This window comes from Meles meles, chromosome 14, assembly GCF_922984935.1.
Source record: "Meles meles chromosome 14, mMelMel3.1 paternal haplotype, whole genome shotgun sequence".
Classification (NCBI taxonomy): Eukaryota; Metazoa; Chordata; class Mammalia; order Carnivora; family Mustelidae; genus Meles; species Meles meles.
The window spans coordinates 6,179,064-6,195,609 of NC_060079.1; the positions used below are offsets into that span (position 1 = coordinate 6,179,064).

Sequence of the window (16,546 nt, forward strand, 5' to 3'; positions counted from 1 at the left end):
CTACGGAAGGGAATTAGAAGTCCAGTAGGGAGCACACCACATAACCCTGCCAGGAGCAAAGCACAGCTGCCGGCTCCCTTCCTTGCCACTGTCAACCCGGAATCCCCTGTGGCCCAGCTCCTTCTAGAAAATACCTGCCAAGTTACAAAACAGATGCATGTTCTTATGAATTCATACAAAGCAGTGCTTCACACAAAAGGAATTTCCTCCTCACAACCTCACTATCCAACGTTTACTGTCTCCCATTAGACCCATCAGTGCGCTCCTAGAAGGAAGGACAAAGGCGACATAAACCCCTGCTCGTGGAACTGCATGCCAGTCTCTGGAGTGTGCTTGACACACATGCACGCCAGCCTGCAGGGCACACCTGCCTGACACATGCGTACACGGCAGTGTACCCGACACACGGGCTAGCCTGTGTCTGAACCAGGCAGCACTCAGATGAGCCCACCACGACCAGCAGACAACTGCATGCGGCAGCTCGGTACATCGCTCCTCACCGGCTTCTGTATTGAGCAGGGATAATCCAGTTCTTAGTTCAGATTTTAATCACTGTATTATCTGATTAACCTCATCCTGAAATAATACTCATCCTGGAGATTTAATCTTGAATCTCACTGAATCTCCACCTCCACCCTGCCGGTCAATTTTAAAATACCCCAATCCACCCTGATTGAAAAGGTGCCTCTTTGTTCTGAGAGTAAAATAACAAAAGAATAAACTTCTTTGGAGAATGTTCTCGTACAGAAGACAGTTACCTGGGAAGGAAAGGTGAGCAGCAGGCCTGCAATCAACTTTCTCCTTTGGGAAGGTTACAGGGAGAGAGAACCCAGCCAAATCTCCTTGTAAACATGTTGTAAACATGTTGTAAAAATGTTTAAACATGCTGAGGACAGATCTCTGGGCGAACACACTAACACTATCTGCTAGCAGGAGTCCAGTAGATGCTTTCAGAACTTGCTTATTGTAACTAAACCTGGAATTTACAGATTTAGGGGAATGAGTCACAAGCTATTTAATTATCAGAGAAAAATGTGAATATGTTTTATCACTGAAATAGCTCCTTTCATGTAGGCAATGGCCTGCGTGCGTCACTCAGAGGCCACTTCTGCTCACTGTAGGCCCCGGTGTGTCCAGCACAGCATGAATGGACCAACAGGAAGTGCTGGGAGTCCAAGACTTCTCCACACTTCCTGCACTGTTTCTCTTAGTTAACCACATTCTTGAAATCCTTACTGGGATGAAAATGGGTGAGAGCTCCTCATTTCTCCTGATTTGACAGATTGAGACTTCTGTCATCTGATTATATAAAAAAAGAACAAAAACAAGGTGGACTGAAAAGTTCTCATTTGCAAAATTAACAATCGATAAAGGAAAACAAAACTAAGATCCAAGAAGATGATACCAGCTAAGACAACATCAACATCTGAACATAAGAGAAAGACGTTCTCAAATATGCAAGAGCATGCAGGGTCCTTAACAAATATTAAATAAAGGTATCAAAGATTATTTCTCCCTATTTTTATGTGTCCAAGTTTATTTTAAATCAGCTCATCTGATAATCAAGAGTCTATCTCTAAGTATACAGCCAACCTTCGAGCAAAACAGGTTTGAACTGCATGGATTACACATGATTTTCTTTGATAACCGCTGTAAATGTATTTTCTTTCTCTTGTGATTTTCTTAACATTTTTTTCCCTCTAGTTTACCATTTTGGAATCGTACAGTATATAATACATATAGCATACAAAATATGTGTTAGTTGACTATGTTATGGATAAGATGCTTCTGGTCAATAGTAAGCTGTTAGGAGTTAAGTTTTGGGGGAGTCAGAAGTTATACACAGATTTTTGACTGCACGGGGCTCATTATTCCAGGGTCAACTGGAATATTAATTCGGTCAAATAATCTTGTTTCAAATACTTTTTTTAAACAAGGCGAACTCAAAGCTAGAAGCAAAAAATCCTAGACCTTAGGCAGGAGTTTGAAGCAAAACACTTCTACTATCTCCTCACACTGTCACCTTCATGGCTCTACGGTACACACATAATAATATCAGTGTGACACCAGACATAAAATTTTCACACAGATGAACCCACTTAATCCACAAAATAACTTAGAGGCAGGGATGCATGGGAGGCTTACTTCGTTAAGCATCTGCCTTCTGCTCAGGTCAAGATCTCAGGGTCCTAGAATGGAGCCCCATGTTGGGCTCCCTGCTCAGTGGGCAGTCTGCTTCTCCCTCTCCCTCTGTGCTTGCTCATGCTCTCTCTCAAATAAATAAATAAATAAAACCTTAAAGAAAAAAATAACTTAGAGGCAGATTTTATCCTTATTACCATTTATAGGCAAGTGGACTGAAATTAAGCAGGGCCTGGCCATCTGCTTCATTATGGTAAGTAAATATGAGGACTGGAGTGGTCATTGGGCAAACGGGTGCCCAGTGGAGACACGATTTGTGGTGGGCCCATGCAGGACCAGGACCTGAACAAGGGCCTCCTCTCCACACCTGCTATCTTTCAACAACAGTTACGATAAATCAGGGAGTCTGAGAACCTGGTACTCCTCTCATAAAACTGGATTAGAAACAGTCAGCCCCATCACCAAGGCAGGACAGGTCAGGGCCAGAACGGCAGCCTCCTGGTGCATTACATCTCACTGTCTTCAGACAAACAAGTACAACTTGCCTATCACAAATCTGACCAAAAAACGAATATATCAGCTCTAATAAATGTTTAATATATACTGTTTAAAGAATTTAACAATTAATGTTGATTAATCTCCTAAACTATAAAACGTATTTTCAAAAATATATGACTTACACCTCTTTAAAAGTCCGTTCAGGGAAGTTTGACTCAATCGTTCTTATTTTCAATACCTTCCATCGTTTTTAGTCATACTATTATATATAATCATATATAGTTATACATATCATACATATCATCCTTCTGACTTTTAAGGTGCACTAAAAGTTATGAACATTCTTTAGTACACAGCACATCAAAAAGTAGGACAGAGGGGCGCCTGGGTGGCTCAGTGGGTTAGGCCTCTGCCTTTGGCCCAGGTCATGATCTCAGGAGCCTGGGATCGAGCCCCACATCTGGCTCTCTGCTCAGCAGGGAGCCTGCTTCCTCCTCTCTCTCTGCCTGCTTCTCTGCCTACTTGTGATCTCTGTCTGTCAAATAAATAAATAAAATCTTAAAAAAAAAAAAAAAAGTAGGACAGAGGTATCAGGAGTTGACTGGTTATGGTTCTCTTACTTTCCGTTCATTGTCCTTATTCCCTTGTCTCCTTTAACCCTTCTTCCCAAACCACATCAAAACACCTAAAAGTAGAAAACAATACTTCTTTCTAAATCCAGAGAACTGTTACATATGTGGAAAGGGTGTCCATTCTGTCTTGCTAATAATATAACTCACAAGTTTACTGAATAGAATAAGACACTTATGTATTTACATTGTTACTTTGAATTTCAGATTTTTACTCTTTGTTCTCTAAAAATACTGACTTGGCAGACTCCTGCCCATCAAAAGCAGAGAAAAACATCTGGGAAAGTGGGACTGAGTATGCCAAGAAGTGCAGGACCTGTGGCAGAGTGTTCATCGGAGTATTGCGAATTACTAAAATTACCTGTTAACACATAAAACAAACCTGTTTCGAACTAATTATTGATTCTTACCCTGATATTGTGCCATTTCTTTTGACCAAAGAGTTTCCGTTCCATACTGAGTTTCATCATACAAAAATTTAACTTCTGTGGCCCCCGCATCTTCTGCATTCTGAATTAATTCCTAATCAAGAAATATACCAAAAAATAATATTTAATAATACAGTAATCTGACCATCTTTGAATTTACCTGTAACATTTAAAAAGTAATTACATTTAAGAAACAGAAACCCATTATTGACTTCATCACCTTTAAATCCGGTGGGGATGACTGCAATTAATCGTCATGAGCACTGAGAATATGGTTGAGAGCTTGTGAATCCTTCTCCAATCATATACCCTCATCCCCAATACAAATCCTGAGAGTATTTAAAACTCTTATTTACAAACTACCCAAAGCCTTCATTCAAAAGAAATTACTCCATTTCTGAAAGCTGCAAGGATTGTTCTGTTTCTGGCACAGGTAACTTCCTCTCAAAGTAGTTACCAAATACAGACATTTTTCACCTCTTTACCAAACTTACGCTTTCTTAGGAATAATGTATGTATGTACCTATTAATATTCTGCATGCTTGAGAAGTTGGTTATGAACCTGTCTTTCCCCTGCACTGAAGCTGAAAGCTTCTTCACAGTCAGGACTGACTCATTCCTTTCTCACAAAGAAGGCAGTAGTGTGATTTGTTTGGTGGATGGGTGGTCACACCTCTGCAATGTAGAAAGGAAAGATTTATACCATCGGTAGCCAGAAAAAAAATCCTTAGTCTCAACAACCCCAATCACTTTGGCATGCCTATCAAAAACAGGCTGGGCTCTGGTCCATTTGAAAGGAGTGCCAGACTCTGAAATAAGAGGCCAACTCTTTTTTTTTTTTTTTTTTTTTTAAAGATTTTATTTATTTATTTGACAGATAGAAATCACAAGTAGGCAGAGAGGCAGGCAGAGACAGAGAGGAGGAAGCAGGCTCCCTGCCAAGCAGAGAGCCCGATGCGGGGCTCGATCCCAGGACCCTGGGATCATGACCTGAGCGAAAGGCAGAGGCTTTAACCCACTGAGCCACCCAGGCGCCCCTAAGAGGCCAACTCTTACAGCCAACACCATAATCATCAAACTTGAACTCAAGATATCTCCTGTTTATTCCAGAACTTGTGTAAAGTAAGGAAAAGTCAACAGACAACTGCCTGGAGAAGCTGACTTAAACCAAACCAAATCAAGTGGCTACATTTTAAATGGATGGGTCTTTAAAACACAATAATTTATCCTATATTATTCACCCTAAATGAGGGGAGGGAGCAGTGAGGACAGACAAGAAATAAGGAGAGCTTATACTGATCCTATGGCAATGCCAACAGCAAAAACTACAAGAGACTCCTTTTACACCGAAAAACACCTACAGATTGAAAGTGAAGGGGTGGAGAAGCATCTATCATGCTAAGAGCTGCCAAAAGAAAGCCACAGAAGACAAACCTAAATCAGAAAAAAGAGATTTTCAACCAAAGACTGTAACAAGCAATGAAGAAGGACATTATATCATAATTAAGGGCCTATGCAACAAGAAGATCAACAACTAAACATTTATGCCCTCAACTTGGGGAGCACCCAAACATATAAATCATTTAACAACAAACATAAAGGAAATCACTGATAATAGTACAATAACAGTAAGGGGACTTTAACACCCCACTGACATCAATAAACAGATCATCTAAGCAGAAAATCAATAAGGAAACATTATGTCTTTGAATGACACACTGGACCAGTTGGACTTAACAGCTATATTCAAAATATTTCATCCTAAAGCAGCAGAACACACATTCTCTTCAAGTGCACATGGAACATTTTCCAGAGTATATCACATACTGGGTCACAAATCAGGTCACAATGAGTAGAAAAAGATTGAGATCATACCATGCATATTTTCAGACCACAATGCTATGAAACTTGAAGTCAACCATAAGAAAAAATACACAAATACATGGAGATTAAAGATTAAAGAACATCTCACTAAAGAATGAATGAGTTAACCAGGAAATTAAAAAAGAAATTAAAAAATACACAAAAGCAAATGAAAATAAAAAGACAATAGTCCAGAACCTTTGGGACACAGCAAAGGTAATCCTAAAAGGGAAGCAAACTGCAATATAGGACTACCTCAAGAAGCATGAAAAGTTTCATACAACCTAACCTTAAACCTTAAGGAGGTAGAAAAGAACTGCAAAGAAAGCCTAAAGCCAGCAGAAGAAGGGAAGTAATAAAGATTAAAGCAGAAATAAATGATATAAAAAGAAACAAACCGAAAAACAGAACAGATCAATAAAACTAAGAGCTGGTTCTTTAAAAGAATTAAAAAAACTAATAAACCCCTAGCCAGACTTAGCAAAAAGAAAAGAAAGGACCCAAATAAGTAAAACCACAAATGAAAGAGGAGAGATCAGAACCCACACCACAGAAATACAAACTATCAAAATATTATGAAAAAGTATATGCCAACAAACTCAGCAATCTAGAAGAAATAGACATATTCTTAGACACATACAAACTACCAAACCTAAACTGGAAGAAACAGAAAATTTGAACACATCAGCAAAGACACTGAATCCGTAATCAAAAATCTCCCAACAAACAAAAGTCTAGGGCCAGATGGCCTCCCCGAGGAATTCTATCAGACATTCAAAGAAGAGTTAATATCTATTATTTTTTTTTTTTAAGATTTTATTTATTTATTTGACAGGCAAAGATCACAATTAGGCAGAGGGGGAGGCAGAGAGAGAGGAAGGGAAGCGGGCTCTCTGCACGAGGCTCGATCCCAGGACCCGGGATCATGACCCAAGCCGAAGGCACAGGCTTTAACCCACTGAGCCACCCAGGTGCCCCTATTATTTTCAAACTGTTCCAAAAAATAGAAATGGAAGGAAAACTTCCAAACTCTGAGGCGAGCATTACTTTGATTAAAATCAGACAAAGACCCATTAAAAAAAAGAATTACAGCTTAATGTCCCTGATGAACATCGATGCAAAAATTCTCAACAAGATACTAGCTAATAGGATCCAACAGTACATTAAAATAATTATTCATCATAATCAAGTGGGATTTCTTCCTGGACTGCCGGAGTGGTTCAATATCTGCAAATGAAACCACGTGATATACCACAGTAATAAAAGAAAGGATAAGAACCATATGGTACTCTCGCTTGATGCAGAAAAAGCATTTGACAGAATACAGTACCCATTCTTGATAAAAACCCTCCACAAGTAGGGATAGATGGAATATACCTCAATATCATAAAGGTCATACATGAAAGACCCACAGCTAATATCATTCTTCGGGGGAAAAACTGAGAGCTTTTCCCCTATGGTCAGGAACAAGACAGGGATGGCCCCTCTCACCACTACTGTTTAATAAAGTACTCAGCCTCAGCAATCAGACAACACAAAGAAATAAAAGGCATCCAAACTGGCAAGGAAGAAGTCAAGCTTTCACTATTTATAGTCAGCATGATATACTATATAGAAAACCTGAGAGACCCCACCAAAAAATTTCTAGAACTAATACATGAACTCAGCAAAGGCACAGGTTATAAAATCAATGTAAGGAAGTCGCTTGCATTTCTAGACACCAATAATGAAGCAGCAGAAAAAGAAATCAAGGAATCAATTATACATATAATTGCACCAAAAACCATGATACCTAGGAGTAAATCTAACCAAAGAGGTAAAAGATCCGTACTCTGAAAACTACAGAACACTTAGGAATGAGACTTATGAGAACACAAAAAAGTGGGGGGAAAATTCCATGCTTGTGGGTTGGAAGAACACTGTTAAAATGTCAATACCACCCAAAGCAATCTACACATTTAATACAACCCCTAACAAAATATCACCAGCATTTTTTTTAAGGTTTATTTATTTTAGAGAGAGTGTGTGCTCACATGAGTAGGGAGAGGGAGAGAAACACAGGCAGACTCCCCATTGAGCTCAGAGCCCAACACTGGGCTTGATCTCACAAAACTGAGATGTCTTGAGCTGAAACCGAGAGTCGGACGCTCAATTGACTGAGCCACCCAGGCACCCCACCATCATCATTTTTCACAGAGCTACAATAAACAATTCCAAAATTTATATGGAACCAGACAAGACCCCAAATAGCCAAAGTAATGTTGGAAAAAGAAAACCAAAGCTGGAAGCACCACAATTCCAAACTTCAAGCTGTATTACAAAGCTGGAGTCATCAAGGGAGCGTGGTACTGGCACAAGAGCAGACACCGTGATCAATGGGACAGAACAGAAAACACGGAAACGGACCCACAGCTATACGGCCAACTAATCTTTGACAAAACAGGAAAGAATCCCCAATGGAAAAAAGACAATCACTTCAACAAATAGTATTGGGAAAACGGGACAGCAGCAGAAGAATGAAGCTAGAACACTTTCTTACACCATACCCAAAATAAATTCAAAATGGATGAAAGACCTAAAAGTGAGACAGGAAACCATCAGAACCCTAGCAGAGAGCAGAGGCAGTAACCTCTTTGATCTTAGCGGTACCAAATTCTTCCTAGATATGTTGCCAAAGGAAAGGGAAACAAAAGCAAAAATGAAGTACTGGGACTTCACCAAGATAAAAAGCTGCACAGCAAAGGAAACAATCAGCAAAACAAAAAGGCAGCCTATGGAATGGGAGAAGATATTTGCAAATGACATATCAGATAAAGGTTTAGTATCCAAATTCTTTAAAGAACTTATCAAACTCAACACCCAAAAAGCAAATAATCCACTTAAGAAATGCACAGAAGGCATGAATAGACCCTTTCCCAAGAAGACATCCAGATGGCTAACAGACACAGGAAAAATGCTCCACATCACTCATCATCACGGAAATACAAATCAAAACCACAAAGATACACCATCTCACACCAGTCAGAATGGCTAAAATTAACAACAGAGGAAACAACAGATGTTGGTAAGGATGAGAAAGGGAACCCTGTTGGTGGGAATGCAAACTGGTGCAGCCAGTCTGGAAAACAGTATGGGGGTTCCTTAAAAAAGTTAAACATAGGGCTACCCTACTATCTAGCAATAGCATTACTAGGTATTTACCCAAAGTATCCAAAAATACTTTTTTTTTATCCAAAAAAAAAAGTGCATGAAGGGATACATGCACTGCAGTGTTTATAGCAACATAGCCAGGCTATGGAAAGAGTCCGAGTGTCCACTGACTAATGAATGGATAAAGAAGATGTGGTATATACACACAATGGAATATTACACAGCCATCAAAAAGAATGAAATCTTGCATTTGCAACAACATGCACGGAGCTAGAATGTCTTATGCTAAGCAAAAGAAGTCGCGCAAAGAAAAACAAATACCATATGACTTCACTCACATGTAGAATTTAGGAAACAAAACAGATGAATGTGTTGGAAGGGAAAAAAAGGAAACCAACCATAAAAGATCCCTCATGACAGAGAACAAACAAGGCTAATAGAGAGAAATGGGTGGGGCGACGGGCTAAATGGGTGGTGGGTATTAAGAAGCGCGGGCACTTGTAATGATGAGCACTGGATGTTACATGTAAGGGATGAATCAGTAAATTCTACTCCCGGAGCCAGTAAATAAATAAATAATTAATTAAAACAAAGAAAAAGATTAAAAAATAAAACAAAAATCACTAACGATGGAGCAATCTCCCTAATCGGTGCCTGAGTATGACTAAATTCAACTAAATACACCTAATCCTTCCTCTCTAAAAACTTAGCACCCAAACAAGAAAATATAACGAGGGCCAAGATGTTAAAGGCAATAAACACCTGAATAAATTAATGAGAAGAAAAGAAAATGCATGACAGTTAATCTCTTCCTACAATTAATAAGGAGTTTCCCAATTAGGCTAAACACAAAATCTAATTTTTGCTTTATCTTCTACTATTGGTTTTTTTTGTGGTTGTTCAGGTTTCTGGGTTCTTTTGATTTTCAGTGAGTATATTCAAAACTAAAAGAATACACTGTAAATAGAAACAAATAACTAAAATCATTATACTATGAAATAAATTCTCCTAAAAGGCAAACCTCTCAGTCTAAGAGTCAAATGTGTTCACGGCCCCTGAATGTGGGTTTTGCATTATTTCGTTCTTCTGGTCAACCAGTTGGTTTATAAACATCTGCAAGATGTTTCACATAACATTTACAAGATTACATTATATACTGACATAAAATGACAAAAAGAGTGTTCCTAGAGCAACAATGTGCTTGATCACAGCAACAACAACTTAGTGGGTTCCTCTGCACCTGAAACCTCATGTGTTTACAATGGCTGCATTTTCATCCTATCCCATCCAGCAAAGGCACTGCAGGCACGGAGGGAAATAAATACTGCTACTCAGACCTAGACAAATTTTTTTTTTTAAAGATTTTATTTTATTTATTTGACAGAGAGAGAGATCACAAGTAGGCAGAGAGGCAGGCAGAGAGAGAGGAGGAAGCAGGCTCCCTGCAGAGCAGAGAGCCCGACGCGGGGCTGAGATCATGACCTGAGCCGAAGGCAGCGGCTTAATCCACTGAGCCACCCAGGCGCCCTAGACAAAATTTTTTTAAAAGTTAAATGCTACTAAGATTTCCAACTCATTTTACTCCATCTCATTTTTAATTTTTTATTATTTTTATTATGTTATGTTTAGTCACCATACAGTACGTCATTAGTTTTTGATGTAGTGCTCCATGATTCATGGTTTATGTACAATACCCAGTGCTCCATGCAGTATATGTCCTCTGGGCCAACCCAATCCCCTACTCCTCTCCCCTCTAAAACCCTCAGCTTGTTTCTTGGAGTCCACAGTCTCTCATTTTTATCCAAGTAAATTCACACAGGTACACAACAAATGTCCTACCTTAAGAATCTGTCCTCCTTCTGGATATCTTCTTAAAATGTCCTTGAGAAAGTCAACAAGTGGTGGTGTTGTCTGACCAAATCGACCTAAAACAGAGAACACATTAAAAAAATGATTTAGAAAGAAAAATTCCATAACTGCTACCAATGGGTTATTTGATTTCAAGACATAGTAAAATTCTATAAGTTATGACTTTATACATTTTACGCCAGCACTCAGGTAGGAAAATCTACCTGACTAAACTGGATTCGGCAGAAAGCAAAGCAGACTCAATTTACTGAATCTCAAGACTTAATTGAACTACAAAATTCAGGTTTTAAAAAACGTTCAAAAACAGACTACATATCACAGAAGATAATTAATTCAAAAAAATAAAAAGCAAGAGGGGTGAGGGCAGGAATTGTTGCCAGTTTCCAAAACAAATGAAATAAACGGCATCATTTTGTGGGTACTTTGCCACTAAATAATAAGACAGAGATAGTGATGTCTATTACGACATTGTTAATATTCTCAAACTCAAATGATGTTCTGATTATTCTGAGATTGGTCTAGTCAATGTCTCAGTGCCAGTTCATTCAAATAGCCTTGGGCATTTCCTAACCAAGAGATTCTTAGAACTGACTGACCCCCTTGCCTTCAGAGAGGTGGTTACAGGCAAGTATAGCGAGGATGGGGAAAGAAAAGTTAACTTCCAGATGCACAGGGGAAAAAAAAAAACAAAACTGTATATGATTAAAAAAGAACTCTGGCTTAAAACAATGAAATCATCACTACAAATTTATCAACATCATTTCAGCAGAGTGCCCACCAGGACTAAGCCCCAGCAGGACTCTGCTCCACAGGGCCTGATACCCCACGCATTCTTATAATTCACCAGCTCCATTCGCCCTTGCTTTCCTCCAGCCTGGACACCCCCTCATCCCATCCATGGAATATACTTTCATTTCACCTTCAAAATATAATCTTTATGCAACTAAAAATGGCATATGCTCCTGGTAAAGTCAAAGTAATACCTCCCCCTCTCAAGCCTTTTGATTGAAGGTTTACAAAAAGATGACAGTTTTTGAAAGTCAGATCTCCGATCTTGATCCAGTCAGGTAACTGAAAAAAAGAAAAGAAAATGTATGAAAAGCAGTATTGTTCCTGAAATTGTACATTCGCACTATCTCGATTTTTTTTTTCACGTAAGAAATAATGCTTGTGAACCATTCTTATCAGGAAATAAGTTGCTCTGAGGAAGTGAATATTTCAAAAAACAGAAATTTAGTCAACAATTTTATTTAACTTAAAGGACTTCTCTTAACCTAAGAGTTTTAACTTAAACCTAAAGGATTTTTCCTTAAATAATTACAAATAAAGATCTGCTTTAAAACAACTTAAATGTTTTATGATGAATCAGGATCATTAAAATAAACAAAATCATTCTCTTTGCATTTCGAAAGTGTACCGCTCAGAAGCCAAAGCCAGATCAACCTTCTCCCCAGCGGTCCACTCAAGTACTACTATGGAATGACCTCTTACAGGTCAATGGTCTGCAAAACATTACTCAAAATCCCACCGGAATAATCAAACTTCGTAACTTACACTCAACAGAGTGCGAATGACATCATTTACCATATCAAAAATTCAGTATTTCCAACTAGCTACCACCCAACCCACCCCGATACCCTTCAAGGTTCCTAAAGCTCAACCTGTCCAAAGTGACCTCACTGGATTTCCTTCCAAACTCTTAACCCTCAACTTTTACTTTGTATTTCAATTAACAGTGGCACCTTCCACGTTTTCACTTTAGAGGGAACCATGGGGAGAAGTTCTCTCTGCAAACCACATGTTTTACCAATTACTTCCAGTCCAGCCAATTACCCTCCAGTTTCCAACAAGTCCATTCCCCATTTCTCTCAGAACTAACTTGTTCTTTTCCCATTTCCAATTGCTCAGACTCCTTATATTTCTGGATTTTTATAATAATCTCTCCTCTGGTCTCCTTACTTTCTACGTATCATCACTCCAGTCCCCATTTCTAAAATACAAATCTGAGTACACTGTGACAGTTTCCAGCTCATAGAGAACTTTCATATACATATTCCCACTGAATCGTAAAGAAAAAACTCCCTGCACAGGACATATGGATAAGAATAGTAGTTATTTTGTGTTGGTAACCACAAAAATTTTAGAAACAACCCAATTCTATTACGTATTGATACAGTGGCATATCATATTGCAAAAAAAAAAAAAAAACCAACCTGGATTAATTAAACTGCACGTAACTCTGGTTGAATATTTGTAACATAATATTCAAAAAAAGCAAAATTCTGGGTAAAAAAGCTAATTCTGGGTTACTACATATGGAATAACAAGATTCTTATAAAGTTCATAAGCAATAAAAGTAAACAGTCTATCACTCAGGTTATTTAGGTTACAGATACACACATATATAGATATGTATGTGCATAGGTGTCCCTTATATAAACACATACGTACACACTCATGATAAAACTATTAAAAAAAAAAACACAAAAACAGGCAACAAAATAAGAAACATGAAGGGGTAAGGGAAAAAAGACAGGCACGTGGGCTGGGGAGGAGAAGCACAGAGGTAAATATAAACTGTCAACAGGGTTCTCACTCTCCAGTTGGATGATGTCATCTTGGTTGTTCATTCTATTGTTAATTAACTAATTACTAAAAGAGAGCCAAGCATTAGCCAAGGATTACTGGTCCAATTTAGTAACAGCCAAGGTACATCTGAAGGAAGAAAGGCAGGCAGGAAGGAAACTTTCAATGCAGGAAGAAGTCTGCAGGTCTTAAAGGACACTTAAAAAGGAAGAAGACACAGAGTTGAATCATGTTAGTAAAAACATATGTAGCCCGCTATGTGAGTCTGATTGTGAATGCTTTTGGTGGACTGTAGTGACCTATCTACAGGGAAGTGATTCTCCCAAAGAGAAATAAAGTGGCAAAGCCAGGTGAGCGCAGTAGTGCTATCAGCTTTCTCCTCCTGAGTCTGCCAAGATTAAGGGAGTTCGCTTGGGCCTCTCTCCTTCCTAGACCCAAAATCACTCCAACCGAGCAAAATAACACTGGTCCTATTTATCTCCAGAGGCAATGAAATCTTAAAAGTTGCCCATTTCAGTCCTTATAAGTATTATTTTAAAACACAAAGACTGTAAAATTATTTGTACATCTGGATCTGTGTTCATGCCAGCCTCAACCTTCCTCAAAAACCTCAGAGCAGATAGGCTCATTTTTCATTTACTATGGAACAATAACTCTTTCCAAATTACTATGCAAACAATACAATATTAATTACAACTGGCTCTCCCAACACTTCTTCCTTTGTTTGGTGGTCAAGGCACAAGGAGGTTTTAAGATTCAAGGGTTGACAAAAACGACATTTTTGATCAATTCAGAGATAATTCAAACCTCTTGATTGGAGGCTCAACCACATTTGGTACAAGAGGAAAAAGGATCAGGAAGATACACAGCTATAATGAATAGCTTCAATCTCTTCATGAGACAGGAGGTAACGTGAAGAACTGAAAAATTCCACTTCCAGGCCAGGGAAACAAATGAGAGATAAGGAGAAAGAGGATGGCGGATGACCCAGAAAGATAAAGGACTGTCTACTGCTGACTACGTCCACTACCAACCAAAACCAGTGAGTGACAAGGAGTCCTCCTCAACAGCTTCTGTTTCCTGCCTACCCTGACATATTAAGAATTCCATTACTTCTGGGTCTGACTCAAGGCTTGTGAACATCCGTGGCAAGACCTTCTTATTCTACATCTACCTCATTACACTGCACACATACACACAAGCACACACACATGCACAGCCATTCGGTGCCAAACAGCCATAATCATACTTTTACAAAGTCTCCTGCATACACTTTCCTTCCAGTTTCACCGCTACAGTCAGTCATAGTCTAGAACCTCCCCAGCTCAGGACAACACAAGTTTCCTAACCAGACCCCCACCTACCCACCCACTCAGTCTGAAACATTCTATGCCCCACAGCCACATTCACCATCCATTATCAGTATTTTGCACAGACACCTCCAAAAACACTTCTAATGGCAAGACTGAGCCACAACTGAGCCTCTTGGGAGGACCACATGTAAGGAACAAGATGGCAAAGCAGACCCTGAGAAGTAACCAAAGAAGCGGGTACAGAACCAGAAGAGTACACATAGGAAGGCTGAGACAGAGATGGACCCAGAAAAGGAGGTAAGAATGACAAGCTTTTCTCCTCGGTTCTGTACAAAGTCGTCAAGTCACTGTCTGCAGGCCACCAAACACCTTGGGGGACCTGGTGAGGAGGGCTGAGCTGTGGAGGAACATCAGAGCAGTTTAACTGGAAATCTGTGTCTAAGTGGTCAAGAGACCATGGCATGGACACAGGTACACAGAAGGTCAAGATTACACTGAGGAATTAAAAATCATAGGTTGTCAAGTACTTCACCAATGTTTGTATTGGGTACAAACCCAATGCTTGAAATATCATTCTGTATGGCTCAGTGTTCCTTACATATTTGTTAACGTTTTTATCTTTTAAATCCTAGAAATGATCTTTTATCACATAAAAAAGTGAAGACATTTTTGGGATCAAAGAACAAGTTAATTTTCAGTAAAATGCTTCCATTTAACTCCTCCTTTGAGAAAATTTAGTTTTTTCACTAACAATGAAAAGGATCAATGAGTTTTGATCTCATTCATTTGCAGTTCAGAAGTTTTAATGAGAATGTATTCCTCAAACTAACAGCTTCTGTAATATTGTCTGAAGATCCTATGATTCAAAACTGAGGGGAAACCTCTAAGACATTAAAGGTGAAAATTATTCCAGCTAAATGTACAACACGATTAAGAAAAACGTGAGTAATGGTTAAAACCCTCTGACTATAATGCCCATCGAAAAACTATCTTAATTTCAGGAAGTGAAGATTCAGATAAAAAGGCGGGCAGGGGACAGGGTGACACAAACGTTGAAATGGTAAATCAATTAAAATTACAACTAATGACGAGAAAATACCCGTGTGGTTTTGTGCATGTTATTTACAAAGCATTATCTCCAGGGTAACCATGAACTGAGCATCTGCATTCCACGACCTAAGAATATAATCCGTCCCGTTTCCCTCCCCTCGAGCCTCCTGATAAACAGTGGATGCCCTACAACCCCGAGCACAGAGGCGGGCCCGTCGTCCTACTAAGGAGCGGGACCCCGCGGGCCGTACCTCCCTGCCGCCGAGCCACAGCCGCTGCTCCGACACCGGGAAGCCCGTCTCGGCCAAGATGCGCTCCTTGATGTCGTGCACGGTCCAGGACGCCTGAACGGCCACGGTCCTACAGCCCACGCAGCCGGGGAGGACGGTCACCCGGAGCCACCTGTGCAAAAGGCAAAAGGACCTTCAGTGGGGGCCACGTGGGGACCCTCCCGCCCGGAGTCCCAGTGGCGGGGAGCCTCGCGGCCCTGGGCTCGGCCCGGCCCGGGCAGGGTTACCTGTCCCCCATCGCGAGCGTCCTCGCCGAGCTCGGGCCCGCGTGCGCCCGAGCGCGCCGCGCCTACTCACGGCCGCCGCCGCCGCACCGAGAGGCCCGACGCGGGCCCGGAGCGCGGGATCCTCATGGCGCAGGCGGGCGCCGCCCCGGCCGGGCTCCGCCGCAGCCCCGGGAGCGACCGCAGGAGCGGAGCTGGAAAGGCTAGAGGAAGCCGGGGCCTCGGAGGCGGGGCGAGGGCCTGCAGCGGCGGCGCGCTCCCGGTTGCCCGGGCCCCTGGAGGCGCCGTCCGCGGGCACGCGCCCGCCCTCCTGGACCGTTAGCGACGTGCGCCTGCAGGCCCCTCCCCGCCCAAAAGGCACCGCCCCGCCCGCGCCGCCAGCGTCTGCAAACGCGCCACGGCCGGGAGGACCCGAAACTCTTGATTGTGTATGCAGAACACACTTTGAAGGAAGACGTGTATTTTCCCTGGTGGAGTTCAACAGTACCGAGAAATGCAGAACTA

The 16,546-nt window shown here is 40.7% G+C and overlaps 1 protein-coding gene across 2 annotated transcripts in view; it reads right to left on the reverse strand.

Moving 5' to 3' along the window:
* The window catches only part of SACS (sacsin molecular chaperone), a 47,219-nt gene extending 30,966 nt beyond the window's left edge, over window positions 1-16,253 (reverse strand). For both annotated transcript variants that reach the window (XM_046028347.1, XM_046028346.1), the window contains exons 1-5: window positions 16,046-16,253; window positions 15,780-15,930; window positions 11,563-11,650; window positions 10,550-10,635; window positions 3,680-3,791 (exon numbers count right to left, since the gene is read on the reverse strand). In XM_046028347.1, the coding sequence (XP_045884303.1) occupies window positions 3,680-3,791; window positions 10,550-10,635; window positions 11,563-11,650; window positions 15,780-15,930; window positions 16,046-16,056 (448 nt within the window). In that variant the 5' untranslated portion in view covers window positions 16,057-16,253. The remainder of the gene's footprint in view (window positions 1-3,679; window positions 3,792-10,549; window positions 10,636-11,562; window positions 11,651-15,779; window positions 15,931-16,045) is intronic.
* Between the last annotated feature and the right edge of the window lie 293 nt (window positions 16,254-16,546).